This window comes from Corvus moneduloides, chromosome Z, assembly GCF_009650955.1.
Source record: "Corvus moneduloides isolate bCorMon1 chromosome Z, bCorMon1.pri, whole genome shotgun sequence".
Classification (NCBI taxonomy): Eukaryota; Metazoa; Chordata; class Aves; order Passeriformes; family Corvidae; genus Corvus; species Corvus moneduloides.
Genome location: NC_045511.1, coordinates 26,471,452 through 26,491,220, shown reverse-complemented (window position 1 = coordinate 26,491,220; position 19,769 = coordinate 26,471,452). Strand labels below are relative to the sequence as shown.

The 19,769-nt window shown below is 42.6% G+C and overlaps 1 protein-coding gene and 1 long non-coding RNA gene across 12 annotated transcripts in view; one reads left to right on the top strand and one right to left on the bottom strand.

Moving 5' to 3' along the window:
- Nucleotides 1–19,769, bottom strand: part of CAST (calpastatin) — a 50,319-nt gene that overhangs the window by 17,520 nt on the left and 13,030 nt on the right. For 7 of the 11 annotated variants that reach the window (XM_032095512.1, XM_032095513.1, XM_032095514.1 and 4 more), the window contains exons 1-6: nt 15,742–16,152; nt 6,207–6,266; nt 1,998–2,048; nt 1,673–1,729; nt 1,400–1,516; nt 288–386 (exon numbers count right to left, since the gene is read on the bottom strand). In XM_032095512.1, coding sequence (XP_031951403.1) covers nt 288–386; nt 1,400–1,516; nt 1,673–1,729; nt 1,998–2,048; nt 6,207–6,266; nt 15,742–16,137 — 780 coding nt within the window. In that variant the 5' untranslated portion in view covers nt 16,138–16,152. Of the gene's footprint in view, nt 1–287; nt 387–1,399; nt 1,517–1,672; nt 1,730–1,997; nt 2,049–6,206; nt 6,267–8,297; nt 8,397–15,741; nt 16,153–19,769 lie in introns of those variants that run through there. The other 4 variants (XM_032095519.1, XM_032095516.1, XM_032095522.1 and 1 more) reach the window with 2 other exon arrangements.
- On the top strand, nt 382–19,716 carry LOC116437623. Its single transcript, XR_004237386.1, has 3 exons — nt 382–1,260; nt 17,231–17,235; nt 19,705–19,716. It is a non-coding gene; the product is annotated as an uncharacterized LOC116437623 (long non-coding RNA).

The window sequence follows — 19,769 nt, the reverse complement described above, 5'->3', positions numbered from 1 at the left end:
ATACATATTCAAAAATAACCAAAGACAGAGAGTAATTAATTTTAAACTTGTGTAATTTTAAGCTAGCTTCTAAAGAAATCCCATTTGACAAAGCAGAAATGACACACCACTGGTTTTTCACCTTTTCTTTCAGATGGTGCTTCACCATCATAAATAATGAGGATGTCTCAATACTTCAGCAGTTACCCATTTATTTTTTTTCCTGAAACTGAAGTCTTTCAGAGAGAGAAGCACCCTCTGAGACATTATTACAAGGGAAGCCTTTGTCTAAGGCTATGTCTACCAACCTCAGTACTTGATTTATCAGCAGCAGCAACCGCACTAGGACCAGCTGTGCCTGTTCCAGCAGCTGCACCAGTCACTGTGGACATCTCCTTGGACTTTTGCTGGAGCAAAATAAAAGAAAAATTAAGGGATGGTTTACTGAAATGTTAAAAGAGAGACAAAAACACCCAGTGCTGAGGCTGTGTACATTTTTTTAATCAGCAGCTGTGGCTGGTGCACCTGAGCAGCACCCAGATGCTTGGGCAGAGTGAGCTACCACCATAAAAGCTATGCTTCCAGTATGATTCTGCTGTGGGAAAGAAAGCTTTCTATTTTAAGCACTCTATCTCCTTCTTTTTACTTTGCCAGTGAAAGAAATTTGCACAGCAAGAAAGACTTTGAGGCCCCTTCCAAGTCTCTTTGGAAAGCTGTCATTTACTCCTGGTAGCTCTCAATGCACCATTACACTCCAGCTGCAAAAGGTGCTCAAGTGGGTGGGATGAAAACTGCTGCAGGCAGAGAGGTGGAGGAGCAACACCACCACACAAAATGCAGACTTCTGCATTACTGACACTCCCATTTACAGCCAAAAATAAGGGTGTTGTAGTGGAGCTGAAGGAGGCCTTCGTGTTACCCTGGCCTTGTCACCAGACACATGCAGAACCAGGAGACCGAAACATCTACATCCTGATGCCACCACATGCTTTTCCTTCGTATTTTTTCTCCATTTTCCCTGGGGAAATGACCCCTCCCCAACTTTTTTCCCCAACTTTCCTCACTTTAGTTTCTTCCAGAGCCTTCCTGCTGCATTTGGAGCCAACACTGCAGTGAGTGGGCAGGCAAAGAGCCTGACAAAGAACCAATGACAACTGTGCAGCTACAAGGAACTTAAAAATAACCTCAGAGAAAAACAGAAGAGCCCCAAACACACAGGAGCAGGCCTAAAACTGTGGTGGCTCTTCATGTTCTTTGCTTGGCCAACAGCTTATCTCCATAGTGATTTTTGGGGGCCCAAAGGTCTCACTTGACAATATTCAGCTAAAGAATCCATCTGGATGTGGATTCCTAACATCCCCTCAATAAAATAATAAAAATTGGCTTAAATAATAGAAATTGGTTGTTGCTTCTGTTATACCTTTGCTGTCTCTGTGGAGGTTGCTGGTGGAGGCTGCTCAGCCTGAGTTGTAGTTACTTTTCCTGTGTTATTTGGTTTGGAAGCTGTTGTCACGGTAGGTGGTGTTTGGTTTTTTCCCTGTGTAGAGATAAACGATTATCACTAGATACGGAGGGCTGGCTTTTTATTTTTTCAAACTATTTTTTTAAGCAAAAGACAGAAGAAAAATACCAGAAGAAACCCTCTGAATTAAGAAATTCAAAGCGAGAGAGAGAGAGAAATTACACAACTTACATCACTTGGTTCCTTTTGCTTCTCTTCAGACAGCTGTTTATTCTGAGAGTCTGTTGGCTGTTATAAAATAAAAAACAGAGATAATTTACCATTTCCACCACTCAGTGCTATGGAACACGATCCATGCTAGTCCAAGTTAAGTACAAGACAGATCTAAAGATGGTTCATGGGACATTTCTTGGGCTGTCCCGAGTTTGTGCACAGGTATGTCACAGATCACACACTGGTTTCATATGACACAGAAATAGCCAGGAGTTCAGCCTCTTTTTTCAGAGTTAGTAAAAGGCCAAAGTACAGCACCTCTGCAGAGGTGAAAGGTATTTACCTTGTCTGACTGGGTGTTTTTTTCAGATCCTGCTTTGGTTGTCGTTGCAGACTGAAATATAAATGACATTTATTCAAAGATTAATATACATGGTTATTTGCAGAGGATCAGATTATGTAAAGCAGAATATCAGACAGGTCCACACTTGCTGGCACACATGCAGTCTAACTACTATACACTAATCTTGCAGTTCACAACATCCTAACACAGGCTGCCAATGATTTAAGAGCACTCAAAGGTGTGCAAACGCCCACACACAAACTCATTCCTCACACGGGGGATTGAGAAGGGAAGAAGATGCTAAATACAGGGACCAGTTTGATAACAAACCCAAATTGCCACTACCAATTTCTGAAATAACCTCAAATGTTATTTAATGAATTATTTTTCTCTAGTTTATTAATAAAATAATTATAATTGTAAAGTAAGTAATTATAAAAATACACACAGTCCTGATGGAAAAGACATTAATTACTTAGATTCAACAGGACATACGTGGGGTGGGATACGTTCAGGTAATATCCTTATACTACACACAGCAGAAAATTTGTGTTTTTCTCTCCTCTGTAACCTCCTAATGCTCATATTTTACAACAGAGCTGAACAACCTGGCTAGGATAGTATGACATGACTGCACTTCCAGGGTTTACACATGAAAATCTTCTCCAGTCATGCCACAAAATCAGTTCCTGTGATTCACTCAGTCAAAGTACAGTAAGCAATAAATTTCTAGTAGTAAGAACTGAAACTGAAAAATTAAATAGTTATATCTGGTAAGAAGACAAAAAACCACCCTCCTCACCATATTATTCTTATTTTTTCTTGCTACTTCAGCCAAACATTCACTACCATTTAGAATCACCCAGCTTCCGTTTTCTGGCTGACCACACAGGGAAATTTGCTAAGTTTGTTTACCATTTGCTACGCAAGTATTCACACCCTCACACTGAACTGCAGACACTGGGCTGGGAAATCCTGAGCACACATTAAATGCAGATGCCTGGGCATAATCCTGGCAAAGGTCTCGAAGATGTGGACCAGGGTAAAGAACACACCTCCACACACAAGTGGGGAAATACTGATGGAGAGGGAGAACCAAAAATTCTCCAAGTGAGAAAAAGATATTTAAAAAAACCCCTTTCTTAAAAAAAATCATCACTTAACCTCTCAGGTTCCCAAGCCCTCCCCAAATTCCCTGCTTTTTATTTTGTCGTGATGCCTAATACCTGATTAAAGCACAGTCATTCTCAGGTTCAGTCATGCTTTATATGCTCCCACCAGTGTGTCCTTATTACATGACTACTGCTAACTCAAAGACACACACATCCATTTTTGTACCTGCACACTAAATAATCCTGTAATGAAAGGATAATCCTAAACTTTTCCAGTGTTTAAGACAAAGTAAGGTTTTTCTGTAACATCTATTGTAGAGAGTCAATCAGTCATGGGATGTCCTTCAGCAACAAGATGCAAAAAAATGTAACAGAAGCGCAAGGATGAAGTTCAAAAAACACAGAGTTTGACTTTTCTTGCTCTGGGACTACTGCCTGCTCAGGATTTTAAGTACCCTGCTGTCAGAGCACAAATTCAGGTTTTTCTTATCTGCTTTTCAGAAGAAGACTAAACACACCTTGTTTTTGCAGGACAATAAAATATACTTGCACTTCTGCCCACACCCAACAACACCTGTACAGAACACTGAATACAAATTCTCAACCTGCCAAACCAGTTATGAACAACTGCAAGTCTCCTTTTTTATACTGTAAATATTATTTCACTGAATACTTTATGCACCTTCTGTGTAAGGTATGCATCATTCACTGTTCTTTCGTAACTTTTAAAATGTGCGGAATTGCCCATACTATAAATTTATGTTTGGCAGTGCTAAGAAGAAATGAACCCATATGGGCAAGGATTTGATTCAGGACTTTCACACAAAAGCATGCTGAGGCCACAATAAAACACGTGATTATAAACACCTGCTCACACACAGAGACACATCTATTTAAATACAGTTTTAGCAATTACAAAGCTCAAATCTAATTTAAAAAAAAACAACCAAAAAAACCCCAGGCAAATCAAACCAACAATTTTTGTATGAGACCACCCATTCAGAGGAATTGTTCAGCCATCCTTTAAACAGAGTCAGCTGTGAGCAGCCACAGACTGAAGCCATGGCATCAGCTGGTGGCATGCACTGAATTCCTGTGGAGAAAAAGGTGTTCCACTTCCCCTTCAACTGCCTGCTTCCACCTGCACTGTGCCAGGATCTGAGAGCAGGCATTTTAAACTGACTGAAAAATGGTCTGGAAATGAAAAAGAATACTTTTACACTGGTTCCCTGGTTGCACGAACACGTGCAAAAGGAAGGCAACTGAAGGGGACGTGTCGGGGACAGCGGCAGTGGCAGCACCCTGTTTTCCTCCAACCCTGCAAAATCCACTGGGTGCTGGCTCTACACCCTTGTCCTCCAAACTCTCCACCTAACACCGTGCTTTGCCCACAGAACAAGAAATTCCATATTCCTTCCTCTGCCACAGTGAACTCAGGGCTTTCTCAGAGAGGCACAACTCTGCAGGTTCATTAGAGACAAAGGATACACACACAGAGAATTGAAAGCTGAAAAGTGGTCCAGAGCATGTTTAAGAGCAGTGGCACACTAGAGAGGCCCCAGGAAGGACAAATGAGATGTAGTTACAGCAGGCAATCAGGAAAGAATTTGCAAGAAATTTAGGACTAGAAATTGAAGTGACTCAGCAACCTCACTTCTTTTCAAAGAAGTCTACTGTCAAAAATGCAAATGACTTGTTTAATCCAGCAGGAAAAAGACATTAATAATGCAACAGACATTAAAAGAAAACATTAATTATGGTACACATGCAAATGCAGGCTACTGTTTCAAAGGGATTTGTGTCTACCAGTCTTACAGTGCTGAAGAATGTCTCTGCTACTCTATTTTTGGCTCATTTACCACATTCTTCTGAGAGTTGTTTTAAATTTCAAGTAGGGAAAGACAGTAGCTGTCTGGGTTAGACCATATGGAGAACCACAGCATTAATGAACACGACACAAACGAGTTTGCCCACAAACGCAACAGGGAGGTGAAACCAGAGGCTGGCAGATGACTTCATGTGTGAGTAATTATGATTGTACACAAATTAAAAATTTGTTTAATTGCCATTCAGCTCGTAGACGTATGTGTGCATGGAGGAAAAGGGTTTCAAAAAGCTGAGTGGAATGTAATGGCTAAATTCAAATGCAGAGATGGGAGATGCAGGCCAGAACGACCAGACACAAGAGGAAAAGGTTGTTGCAAAGAAACTTCCCATTTGATAAATGGAAAAAAAAAAAATCACTGTGAAGGTGACCAAACCTCAACTCTGACTGTGCCGAAACACTCAAAAGCTGCCTGGCAGGGCGTCCAGCAGCGCTATTTACCTGCAGAGCTGGCTCTGCCTGCACCAGAGCACCTGCAGGGGCCTCTCCCACCCTCACCCCTCCAGGCATCCCTTTACTGGCATTTACACAAGGCGCAGGCAGCCTGAGCCTTCACCACCACACAAGTCCCTGCTGGCCTCCTTTGGCATCCAGTTTTTTGTTGGTTTTGCTGTTATGACTGTGGAAAATGGAAGAGGCTGGGGGGGGAGCACCATTAATCATTTGTTTAAACAACAGAGGTAACTCCTGTTAGGCAACGGAGGCGTGACGGAGGACAATGACTCTCTCCTAACAAGCAAAGGACATGACTGATGACACAGCCCTGACACTGAGGAAGCCCCAGCCATAAAACAAGACAGAACAAGCATGAAGGGCAAAGGCAAGGGAGCTGTCAAGACAGAGAAACACAGGAGATTAACGAGGAGATGCAACTGCACATACAGAGAAAGCTGAAGCTCCTCCTGGATTTGCTGAGTATGTGAAAAATCATCACCAGGTAAATAACCCTGCAATCACACTGGGGGGAGCTATACCCAAGTCACAAAACGTGACAGCTAAAATTAAGCATTGCAATGAATTTTCTTTTTATTGCTGTCGTAAAAACCTCTGGGTGCTTTGAATAGCATTTTTTTAGTTGTTTTTTTTTTTTTTTCTTTTGAAGAGGAAACTAAGCTACAGATAAGAAATACAGGTAAAGTTACTCAGTACCAAAGTGTTAAAAAGGAAATTCCATGTCTTCATACATGCATGATTTTCTTCTGAAATTCTTACCCTGGTTTCAGATGGCTTCATAATTTGTGGTTTTGGTGCATCCACAGAAGGAGACTGCTTCTAAGAGAAAAAAACCCAACAACTTTACTTTTGTTATACATGCTTAGTATTAAGCAAGCATCAAGAATCTGAATTCACTTGTTACCCAGCTGAATAAAGAATAAATTATTTTTGAAAATTAGAGTTATTGTTTTAGGTCTTTTGCCTGGCCTGTATTTCGACAATATATACACACAGAATTTTGACAGTTTGATGATGCCCACAGACCTTCTTTAAACATTATTTTTTCTCCTCTGACATGTACTCACAACAAATTTTTCATCAAGTACCAAGACAAACCCAAATCCTGCTCTCACACTGAAGCATATGTACTTACTTTGCAGGATTCATCCACGCTTCTCTTTAAAATTCTTTAACAAAACCTGTGCCTTTCGATTTACTAGTTTGTTACAGAAAATATTTAATACTAAAGTAGGAAACTCAAATATGTTGTGTTAAAAAGGCGTAGCTAATACATAAGCAGCACATGTCCTGCCACTATTCCTACGTTATCACCTGACCTTTCTGGAACTCTACAAAGGACATGTTCTGTTCTCCTGGCTTCAGGGATGTCAATCCAAAACCACCATGGTGTGTTTCTGTTGTGGCTGTATCAAACTTCAAAGCCCAGAATATTCCAGTTGTCTCATCAATACTTTGTGAAGAAGTAATACTACTCCTCTACTCCTGCTTCACGCTCCTCTGCTTAAAGGTGTATTTTGTATTTTTGCATACGCACAAAGCTGTATTCTATGATTCTGTGACATATTGTGATCTCTGTCACAGTAACACATTCATAGGTCACATTTAAATTTGCAGCACAACTTACTAACTTTTTTACATTTTCTCTTCTCTCCCTTTTTTTTGCATTGTCTCTGTTTACCATGCCACTGGCTCAGTGAGAGGTTTGACTGTTCTAAATATATAGATTTATATATATAATATATATAAATATATATATATATAAATATATATATAAAAAATATATATATAGTTGTCACACTGCAGAAAAGTAGACAAATAATAGACCATAGACCTACCGATTGACTACTTAAAAGATGGGAACTTTTGTATGGGTGGAGACACACACAGGAATATACAGAGTCTCCTACATCAGGGCGGAGAACAGAAGTTTTTAATAACCTTTTAACGTACTTCTACTACCACCATCAGCTAATCTGCTGGCAACAAGGCATTTTTCCTAATTTGGTCTTTAACAGTTCTCCCTCTCCTTTTCTTTCTTCTCCAAGAAATTAATCTGGATTCCTTCAGCATGACTAACAAGCAGGTATCTGTTCTACACCTTCTTATTAGTCACCCTAGTCCCTGTCTGTTTAATAATAAAAACATTTATCTGAGCCTTTCTCCCTTCCAGCCCTCAGAAAACTCTTACCAAGCTGCTGTCTTAAAATGCACCGAAAAATTCTTTTTCTTCCCATGTCCCAGCACAGCAGCAGCACCACAACCTGCAGGGATGAACACCTCCCAAAAGCCCAGCTGCTTCTTTCTGCCCTGTCCAGCAGGACAGCAGTGACCACCAGACGCAAAAAGGTGAAGAATGGATGTACCCATGGAGGAAGAGGCGCAGTTTGAAAAGAGAAAACAGCTCAATGCATGGCTGCTGAGCAGTGGCTGTGGAGGACACCAAGCCATCCTCCCTGGGGACACTCAGGGTTAACTCAGAGGAACAAAGCCCTGAGGAGCCAGAGGGGAAAAGCAGGACAGGTGGGAAGAGCACAGGGACCACCACGGAGTGCCCTGCTTCGCTTTCACCACTTCCTACTCAAGTTCCACAATGAAGGCCCACAATTTCCCACTGTCTCCCCAAAAAAAGCCACTCAGGAAGTGTGTTCCCTTTTCTTCTTTTCCCACAAAGGGAAGAAATGGGGTCCTTGTTCTCCCAGCCCTTCAGCCAGCAGGTTCCGCAGCCACACTGAGCTTCCCAGACTGACAATGCCACGAGACTGTTGAGCTCCAAGCCCTCTGGCTGGTCTGGTCACCACTGTGCCACCCTATCACCACCAGCCCGGCCCTGGGCATCAGCCTCTTACCCTCGCGTTGCTCTGCTGCTCCGTCCCCAGGACCCTGCTCTTCCGCCAGCTGTGCCCAGATGTTTCTGCCACAGCCCCACAGAGGGAGTGCAGGAGGCGTGAAGCAACACAGGGACGTGTGTCAGGCGTGGAGGTAAATATTAAAGTGCTGCCTGGCAACTGGGCAACAAAAACCTCCTGACGCAGAGCTGCCGTGTGGCTGTGGCACACCCTGCTCGCACCCCGGCCTGCTCAGCCCCAACACCCCCTTGCAGGAAGGCTGGGGTGTCAAACAGTGAGGGTTTAACCAGACCAGGAGGCTGGGAAAGAGAAAGCCAGGAGCTGCTGCAAATGGAGAGCGGGGTGTCCTCTGAGCTGTCAGGGATCCCTGGAGAGCAGAGCCAGAGGGGAGAACCAGAGCAATCAGTGCTGATTCCCATTCTCCTGCAGCTGCAGCCCCATGGGTCCTGCCTGAAACCAGGCGTGGGTGGTAGAGGGTGCTGTGCAAGCCCTGGTGCCCTGTGAGCAAGGTGCAGCCAGGGATCCCAGCCTGGGGGATGGCTAACACACAGCTCTTGTGTGAGCTGGGGGGCAAATCTGCAGCAAGGCATCCAGGACCACCGGTAGCCCACCAGGAGCTGCTCCCTGTGTAAGAGTCCCGAGACCACCACAGCAGGGACTGGAAGGACAGGGAAGAGGTTACAGGATAGCACTGATCAAGCAAAGACTAAAATCCCTGTTAATTACCCCCCTTGCCAGCAGAGCTGCTGGGTGACATGCAGCACAGAGTGATTAACAGGGATCAATCAGTCTTTGCGCAGGAGCTGACCAGAGAACCTCAGGTGCTCTTGAGTTAGAGGATGGCTTTGCAGGAAGGGCTGATGAAGAGACCTGGAATCTAATTTGGTAAGAGAAGGAATCCCTTGGAAACTCATTTGTCCAGTTACCAGGGCAGCATTCAGGCTACTCTTAAAAGAGAACTGTCACAGAAGCCAAGCAGTAGGTTAGCAAAACAAACTATCAGAAATTGGTGATCTACTCTTACTGTGTGTACCTCAGAAATCTGCAAGTAAAATGGAAAGTGCAATAGCAGAAGAAGAAGAAAATAATGGTGACAAACATCAAAATAAAAAACTTTAACAGCTCAGAGAACTGGATGCAGATGCCCTTTGGAAAAAGACAACAAAAGGCAAAGAAATCCATGAGCTCTCGGTTTCACAGAACTAAAAATCACTGAAACTACTCTGGAAGTTCATCAGGAAGATTCATCAGACTGAGGAAGGTCATTGCAGAAACTCAGAAAGGAGCACAATGCACCAGGTGGAGACCTTCAAAACCAGAAGAGAGGCTGCAAACGCTTACCAAGCAACCCATTCAGAAATGCTGAGATGACGACAAGAGAATAAATAAGAAACAACAAGAATAAAGCAACAAACCTCCAGAGTGGGACACATTGTCACTGCAACTTTTCACTACTTGAGGTGACATTCTCTCGAATAAAATGGGGAAATTGGTCTGTAAGACTGGGTTACAACCTTGCTTTCAGACAGCTGACTAGAACAGAGCTCCTGATCTCTGACACTGGTGGTTATCTTGAAGGCAGTAACACAAAACCCCCAAACACCACCAAACCCTGCTAGACAGGCAGCAATACTGACAAAAACATGTAAAGGCCATAATGTGACAGGCTGAGATGCTCCTGCTAAAAACAAGCAAGGGAAGAGGAATCTGGGGAAAGTAATCTGTTGCTGTGACAATGTAAATATAAATGTAAAATACAACTTCCAATCTCTTTGGCTTGGGCTTCTCTAGGTCAAGTGCGGGAACAATTTTGGCCATCACACCATAGCAGAGATGAATATTGAAAGATGTGAGGACAGGTTTAGGTGGAAAAAATTAGTAAGATGTATGAATGACTTAGTGAAAGGAAAGGTGAGTCAGCACCTGATGCTTTGGTCAGGGCCCCAAGAAATGGGAAACAAAGAAGAAAGTGACTCAGCCTTTAATAAAGAATCTCAGTGATCTTCCTTCTGGAGAGAAGAGTCACTCTGTGGCAAAGGCTACCTGGACAAATCAGGCACCTCTAGCTCTAGCAGCCCTTGGGGGAGCTTGTATAAATATTTGTTGATTGATGTAGCTGAACTCAGTCTGGAACAGAGGACTGAAGAGCCACCCAAATTCTCTTCTGGGCTAACACCCCTTAGGCATGGCTGAGCTGGGACTGCTTCTCAGGCTTAGAGCTCACAACACCTATGATTTCACAACCACTAACTCACTGGGTGTGTAATGCAAGGGAAAACCTAATCTACCTGACTGTGAGTGGCTGCTTCCTTCCATGAATGGCCCTGATACCGAACTTTAATTAACAGTGCTTGTAAGATGCGGGCAGTGAAAGCTCTTCAGAGAACCATTGTGAGAAATAATGGGTTATTCTGCTGAAGCGTGAAATACCACTTGAGCTGTTAGGAGGTTAAACCTCTCACTTGCTTTGATGGTGTGTGGCAAGGGCTTTACAGCCCTCCCACCCCCGGACACACACACAGGAGGTGGGACAGGGATGGCACCACGGGCGTGTGTGTGCAGATGTACAAATAAATACATAAATATACAAACGTGTGTACTTAAAGCTACACAGCATCTAAGGCATACAGTGACTTAAAATGGGAAAAAAGGTTTAGCACTGACAGTAACTCTTTAAATATCTTTTATTGTTACAGTATCTATAGTAGCCAAGTTCAAAAATTACAACTTTGAGTGCTCCTATGTCATTTTCCATCCCAAGTAATTTTGGAAATATTCTGCTATTTTGCAACTGCTGCTCTTACATGCAGTTCTGCTATTACATTTTTAAGAAAAGCAACAACTTTTAAAAGGAAGGATAAGAATACCCACAACAACCAAGAAAATTATATTCTTTTGAAGATTTCAGTCTCCCAGTTAATTTTTTGGAGGCTTAATATTAAGAACCTAATGAAATGGAAGAGCAGGATGCAGGTTTCTAGTCAGTACCTGTGTATTACTCAGACACTGGGGTATTTGTGCTGCCCTGTTGTGATGGGTTTCTCTGTAGAAGTGATGAGAACGATTTCTAAATGATTTACGCTGCAATTTCTGATGGCTGACTTTGCCCGCCTGTAACTCCCCTTTCATTCCTGTTTTACTGAAACTCACCAACACTGCATGTTACAAACAAAGGCCTTCTGCTCCTGTCAGCCACTGAGGGCAGGTGGGGGGGAAAAAAAAATCCTTGGAGGACAGTTCCAGTTACATCATGCATAACTATACTCTAACTCAATCTAAAACTCCTTGCCAAAGTTGTTATTTTGGCTGGTTTTTAAACTCATGCTACCGTAGTTCAATTCATCAATATACCTGGTTTTAAATACCTGTCTTTGAAAAAAAACAAAACAAAACAAGAAGAAGAAACCCTGTCTCTGGAGATGCTTCGTTGTGCTTTTAGCATTCATCAACTCAGCTGGTGTTAATACAACTGAAAAATATGTACTATCTATTACTATCATTATAGTTCAAATTCCTGCAGCTACTACTGTGGAAAAGAATAACCTTAAAATTTCATTATTCTGCCATTTTCTCACCATGGAGAATAAGCATTTGCAACAATCATTAATCCATACTCAGAAGCAACATCAACCCTCATTGAGAGATGGTAGAAGACACAGAGGAAATACAGCCATTTCCTCATGAAATAAAAACACGATGATTTTTTTAAGAAACTGGTTTGAACCAGGAGATTGTGATGCTGATTAGCTTATAAAGACTCTTTTACAGCCTCAGGAGCTGCTAAATTTATTGATGATCATGGAAACATTGAGCCACTCACTCTTACCGGCTTCTTCTACTTCGAACACTGGAATAAAATTTCTGCCATTCTGGCACAGAGATGAAACTCTTCCAGACCTCACTACTGAGTTTTATGCATCAGCCAGAGCTGGTTAGCCACACCACTCAAATTTAACGCAGCAGGTTTTGAAGCAGTGTTTTTAGACACAACCTACTGGCATTTGAATTTGGTCACACTAAACGAAATGTTATCAAGCAAATCAGTAAGATCAGAATTACATTTACCACGGTGTAGAACAAGTATTCACACCTCGTAGAAACTGACAAACCACCTTTAGGTGAGATGTCTGTTTGAAGACATCTGGATTGCAGCAACCTAATTCAAGTCCAAGGTTTAATAAGGTTCAATAGTGGCATGTTTGTTTTTTTCTTTATTTCAGCAACTCTTGAGACTCTGAAACAGCTTTATGCTGGAACAAAACACAGCTGAGGCCAGGGAATGACCATTCACTTTAAGCAATTTTTGTACTATTCAACTCTTTCTTTAACTTCCAACACTTCAGTTTCTGCTCACTTACATGCAGGAAGTTAGGGTTGTGCAAAAATTTGTGAGTATCCCTCAGCTGATGGCGACAAGCACTGTGCCTGTTTTCTTCTTTTGGAAGCAGAAGGAAAGAGTTTGTTAACTGATCACAGGTTATACACAGTATCTACACAGCAAGAACCTTTACATACTCAGTTCAGTTTGTGGCCAAGGCTCCGGTATGCAGCTTGGCTTACTGCTTTAAAGGCTTTACTATATACAAAGGCAATTTCTATTTAATGTCCTTCCACAGTATTGGAAGAGCTCTGGAAACAAAGTCAGCGCATTCCAAGCAGGGTAACAGACTTTGTCTGCTGCCTTCACATCCTGTGTGTCTGCAAACAGTATCACAGGCTGCACAATCCTTGCTTCTTTTACACTAATCAACAATCAGCTTTAAACTCCCGATTCTTATTTCTCCTTAAAGCGTGCTCTTGAATTACCTCCTCTCGGGAACTTCCTGTTTCTGTGACAGTAAATTTTACAATCTGGCACGCACTGAAATTTCACTTTCATTCAGTCATATTCCGATATTAGAAGCAGTGCCCCAGTCCTGTCAAGCCTCTTCTCAGGTTCCCACTCTGCACAGGACAGGATTACAGTAATGTATGAGCCGGTCACTGCAGCCAAGCTCTCCTTTTTCTCTGGGCAGCTCGAAAATCCTCTTTTCAGTTTCACCTCATGTGAACATTTAGAATTTGGCCGCAACTTCTCCAGCCAAACTGTTTCCATTTTCTGCGTGCTGTTTCAAACACCAGAACGTTCCACAGTTATCTGCAGCAGCAAACTGCAGGCTGGTAAGTAAACACCAGGAAAACAAGAGATTAGGTGCCAGCCACATGCCACGTGGCGCTGCTGAGCTCAGCTAGGATTTGTGTCACTTGGTCTGCAGTGTCACAAAACACCCTGCTCAGCAGGGCTGGGATGCAGAGGAGGAGTAACAAACAGAACCAGGGAGTCACAAACAGATCCAGTATTCTCTAAAGGGGGTTTTAAAAAGACACTGAAGTTACGTAAAAGACAACTTCATCTTGAGGCTAAAGGTCTCCGAGGTTATGAACTTGATTACTTCTACTGCAACAATCAAGCCAGGCAATACCCAACGTGAACAGCACTCAGAACTGGAAATTGTTTTTCACTCCCAGAGTGCAGAGAAAATAGAGAGAAAATATTATTCATGAATGGCTGTATGAACTGACCCACACATGGCTACCAAAATGAATGGAAAACACAGGAGAATAAAAACCACCAAGTCAAGGGATCTCAACAGAACTTTGCTGTTAAAATATCATCTAAGGGCAAAACTGCATAACCAGGGGTGGTGGGATTGTGTTGCTGGGCTTCATTCTTCGATCATGTTAGAAAATTTCAACACTGTTTTATTATTCCCACTTAAAAAGAGGCAGATTGTGGCACTTCTTGCTTCAGCATTGGCTTCAACTCAAATCACTTCAGGAGAGCCTTCAGCATGCTCTGGAGGAATAACTGCATTATGGTTCAATTAAAAAATATGGTATCTCCACCTTGGTGAGGTTTTGTCCTGCCTCACAGAGGCTTCTCTCCTGGGGATCAAAAATGTGCATTTTCTAGTTGGTTCCAGCACTTGTACTGAGCATGGCATAAAGGCAGGCACAGACCTGACTTCTTCCATAAAACCAGCAGGGTTTCTGAGCCTTAAGGAGCTCCCAAGGAGTGCTGAAGGCCACCACCCTCCCGGTCTTCCTGCCAGGTTCTTCCTCTGGCAGAGCAGACTCTGGACAAAGCCCCAGAGCGTTAATGAGCACAGGCATCCTCCTCTCAGGGGAAACAAAGGTCATGAATGGTGACAGTGGAGAGGCTGGAGACCAACTCAGTGAAAAAACAGTTCCTTTGCTTTCTGGGGACAGAGGTTTCTCCTCTACCGCCACTCCCAGCTGTCCAAGAGCCACTACCTCCAGGGCAGCACAGCTTTGCCCAGAATTCAAACTGGGAGTGTCTCCCTAAAGGGCAAAGCTTTACAACCAGACCTGTGAGGAAAAACTGGTCATGGAGCTCATTTCTGCAATTCCAAGATCAGAAACATGATTTTCTACAAGCTGTACCTACCTTACATATCTAACCACTCAAAGGAAACAAAAAAAACCCAAAAAACAAAAAAAGCAAAACCCCAAACCAAAAATCACTATTTTATATAAAAGACTGAAGGTAACAAACATTAGTCTAGGAAAGAAAATGTCTAATGCAGAAGCAGCTGTTAGCATATGTTTTATATCAATCTAAAAAAATACAACATTGAGGAAACTGGTTGCCAAAAAAAAAAAAAATATCAAGAACTCAGCAGAGGTATCTGCAATGTTTAAAAATTCTGGGCTATTTCATGCACTACTTTCACTTTCTCCAAAGGAGAGACAATACTACCAACAATTATCGCACAGTGGCACAACTTAAGCAATACCTACCTACCTAATTTTCACTACTGCAGAAAAGAATACAATTTATTGAAAAGTATTACTTTTTTTCCACGTTTTACATCTTTTAGTTCATATATTTTTAAGTGTAATAAACTACTGATACCTGAGCACAGTTCAAACAAGAAGTTGCTCTTGCAGATCACCACACCCTGACTATGCAATACTCTGTGTACAGGCATATAGGCTCTGCGTTTGCATGCCAAAAAAAATCACACAGGTCTTGGAAGCCAGAACAGCGTGGGCCCGCTGAGCAAGGAAAAAATACCAACCCCACCCCCAAACAAACACAGAACAACTTGGGATACTGCTTTTAAACCCTGCTCTTCCTTGTCCCTCTCTTCTCCAAACTGCCATGACACGTGGTGTCGGAAAAGGCTGCTTCCAGTATGTCAAGATAAATCTAAAGGCTTATTAACTAGACACTGCTCTGGAATGCCTCAAGCCCTGGAGCTGGCACCTCGTGTTACCGCAGCCCACAAAATTCCCAGAAAGGGGGCGGAGAAAGAGGAGGAAACCCAAAAAAAAAAAAAAAAAAAAGGAAAAAAAAAAGGAAAAATAACTACAACATGAACACAAACAAGCCTGAGGCAGAGGGAGCAGGAAAGCAGAGCAGGGATGGCTAGCTAACTCACGCGGTGGACGTGTGGCTCCTGTTTGCTGCAGGGACGCGGCTGCTCCTCGCCCCGGCGCTTGGGGCTGTGGCTGCGGTTTCCGGCAGCTGCCGGCCAAGCCAAGCCCTCGGCAAGCCGGAGTGCTGAGCCACACAATCCCCACCCAGCAGCACGGGGAGGGCACCCAGACCGGCAGGTTCGGGCTCCCACGCTGAACCACAGCGAGCAAACCCCTCCTGCTCCTTCTGGGGTCACTTCTGGAGCTGGCTGGACCAGGGTCCCCCCAGCAGGGACAGCTGGCACTGAGCGCCACGCAGCAAAAGCTGGGATGAGGCTAAATTCAGCATCGGAAAAGCAGTGTTGGCCTTCCACCCTTTGGTTTCTCAGCACCGGTGTCAAGAGAAGGAACCCACTCATTTCCCCTCAGCAGAGTAATATCCCTATTATGAGCTTACAGTCCCTAAATTTGGACTGATTACCCAGACTCTAGGAGTACTAACTGAAAGCAATTGAGATGATTTAGGGCACTTAAGGCCACCAAAACTTGACTGCCTAGTGCTATTTTTAAGCACAACAAAACCAAATAATCTGTATTAATTTAGAAATTCAAAGGTGCTTCTTGAAATATCAATAGTGATCTGCTCTTTAATTTTTTTTTTGGCCATATAATCAAGTTTTCAATACCTGTAGCAGTGTGGGAGAGTTTGTTTTTTTTTTTTTAATAAAAAAAGCCCCTGTGCTAACAACAAAACCTTCAGCCATTTTTTCATAATAACCTCTGTGTTGCCCTTTATCTTGAGGGAATAATAAGAAGTAAGCCAGCCCTGGAAGGGAATTAGAAAGGGAAAAACACCTGCAGACTGATGAAGAAAATATCCTACTTCTGAGTGCAGTACAGAATTTGTGTTGTGAAAGGATTGTGCTATTTTGACCACTGCACAGCTTTACAAGTTGCAAATCCTGTACCACTACACAAAGCCAGCTCTTCCACACAAGAGGCACCTTCTGTACTCCAGCAGCTTCCAATTTTTAATGTTTAAGTCTATTTTTAGCATGCCTCTGCCACCAAGAAAAGCCAGCACTGTTCTGCACACAAACACAGTCCTCCTGATTTTCACATGGTGCCAACAGCTCTGAGGGCAACTTCCAGGAACAGCCCCATGATTTGCCACAGTCCTGGTGCAGAACACCTATAAATTCTGTAAATCTGTTTGTCATGACACACACCTGCCCCAGGGGGAACTTGAAAAGGAAGTCTTCAGATAATCTGAATTGTTGTTTTTCTGAATAATCTCAAATTTTAGAGATAGCCTTGGCAACCTTCACAATATGACTCGGAACATTAGAATAAATTTATGCACCTCTGTGGACATTCCCAACCAATCCTGTGACTTCAGATGCCTTCTACTAAATAATGCTTTCCTTTAGAATAAGGTGCCTCTGCAAAGCTCACAAAATAAAAATCTGGTGACAGTTAAGTAGGGTGTGTAGCAGAAAAAACCACTGACAGTAGGTGTCACTTTTGATGACAATCCAGACAAACTTTTCAGCTGCAAAAATAGTAGGGATTTCAGTCAAAGATGTTTAGTGATGGCTCTTCTTTTTCCTTGTTTTCCTGTTTGCTGGTTAAGAAAGCAGAGTGAATTCCCCTTTAAAACAGTGTTAATTTGGATGCCAGCTGAAAGTAACTAGTCTGAAATTTCTTAAATCATTAAGGTCAAGAAGCTTTCTCTGAAAATCTGAAATAATTCTCACTGCATTTCCGCTGTTGTTGAGCTCTCCCAGCACTGCTTCCATAGTCCACGAAAATAAAACGACGATTCTCACTTCTCTAAGCTGCAGCAGCCAGCCAGAAAAAGAAAATAATTACTCATTAAGAGCAATGCAAAAAATCTGCTACATAAAAAGCAGCAAAACTTCATCTGTTATCAACAGAAATACCATATAAGAACACAAAAATCCAGGAAGGGTGCCTGCATCCAGCTGTGCTCAAGTATTAGTGCCTTCTATTAATAGACACGATTGAACACTGAGGTGGAAATTGGCTTTCCTGATGGCTGTGGAACTGGCAAAAACTTCATTAAAGGCTGTAAAAGGAAACAAAAGCAACACTGGCAGGAGACCTTCTGCAGAGGAAGGAGGTTAGTTCAGTTTTTCCTCCTCACTGCTGCCTGCTAATCCTGGCAGCCATGACCTGGTTTGTGCATCTGGGCAATCAATGTGTACATGGAAGAGGCTGCTCTTGGGCAACCAACCCAGTAAACATTCCTGATGATGACAGCCTCACCCGAACCTCTCTCTTCACCCCCTTTACCTGGCAAGGCAGGTGCTCACTGAAACCCCCCCTGATACAAACCAACAGCCGAACAGGACTCCCTCATCAAAGAGGAAAGAAAGGCTTGTCACAGAAACAAAGGAGTCAGAACATCTGTTTCAGTTAAGCCTCTCTAAATTATTCATTCAGATTTGAGTAATACAAAAGCTGGGCACATCCAGGTTGCTGACTGAGCCTCCTAAGTGCCCTTAGTGCAGCGGAGGAGGCAAGAGAGGCAGCATTTCTTGCACCACAGGGACACTTAGGCAGCCAATTAACATCCCTGTAGGAACACCCTGAGCAGAGGCAGTGAGTAAACACTGGCTGCAATTCCAGGAACTCAAGAGTGACACAGCAGAAAGCACAGGGGAAAAATGAAGGCAGGGAGAACTGCATTTCTGATGGATGGTGCAACGAAAACAAAGCCAGGCAGCTGAGTGCTCTCACTTGGACAATGAGACTGGCCACATGCTGGAGCATGACACCTTCATCACACACAAGCTCTTGCATCTGGGAAGTCAGAAACCCCAGAATAAACAAGCCATCGGTCATTATTACTTATTAGCCAAAAGAAAAATTACTCAGGCCTGATGTGGAGGCAGCAAACCCCTTCTTGGCTCTTCAGTTTAATTAATTTCACCATAAGGTAGGAATAGGTTAAAAAAATGAAGAGTGTGAGCTGGAGCAACTTAACTATCCCACCTCCCTTTCCCCTGGTAAGGATTTAGAAATTTATCTAGGATAAGTAATGCAAGTAAGTATTACTGACCAACAGAATTATTAAAGCTACATTGGGGGAAATAAATAACAGAAGAAAAAGCACTCCTAAATTGTCCAAAAACTGGTGAAGTATGTCTGACTGCACTAAAAGACTTGATCTGATTTTGCAGGAAAACAGGAAGGGCCATCTTGCCTTTTCAAGAAATACTTCCCTTCCTGTAAAATTCCTGTTTAAAAAAAAAAAAATACTACAAATTTTTTTTGTTTGCAATAGGTATTTTTAGAGAAGAAAATAAAGGCAGAGAAGAATACAGCTAGACAAATGGCTTGGAAAAAAGGTACGGGTGGCAAAAACTACAATAAATGTCTGAGTTTTCCTCTATTTTAAGTAACACTAGAGGTCACAGGAGACTGCTGAAAGTAAAAGTTACAATTAACAGAAGAATTAGCCTACGTGGAAAAAGGTGGAAATGGCTGAGTGGGAACTAAAAAGGCTGAACTTAAATTAGCTGTTGATTAAAAGTCAACATTAGATAGTATGAGGTGAGTATTTTCACAGTACATAATCTTTACCAATAAGTATGCTGTAATGTCACAGAAACTGGAGAAACACCAAGTACTGGTAAAATACATAACCTAAGCTGTCATAACCTAATATACAGCAATTCCTGGCAATTCCATTGCATTATTTTCATGACAGTACCTTCCAGTTCTTAGGCTTAATGGCATGTACAAATTGTGCCTTCCACACTTAGAAGTTTTTTCTGCTTGTCATAGAAAGAACATGTACTGGAAAAATAAAAGACTTAAGAGATGTGTTAGCCAGCAAATTAGACATAAACATCCCTGGGACTATGCAGCTGGTGACTGATACGGGCTAGAGAGCTACATCCAGGTTGACTAGGAGGAGAAAAACCCTGGCAAAGTGCAAGGAATAGAAAGAAAAGAAGAAAAAAATGCTGGGCTGTCTTTAGTGATAGACAAAAACATTGAAAGAAAGGGACAACAGGATTTA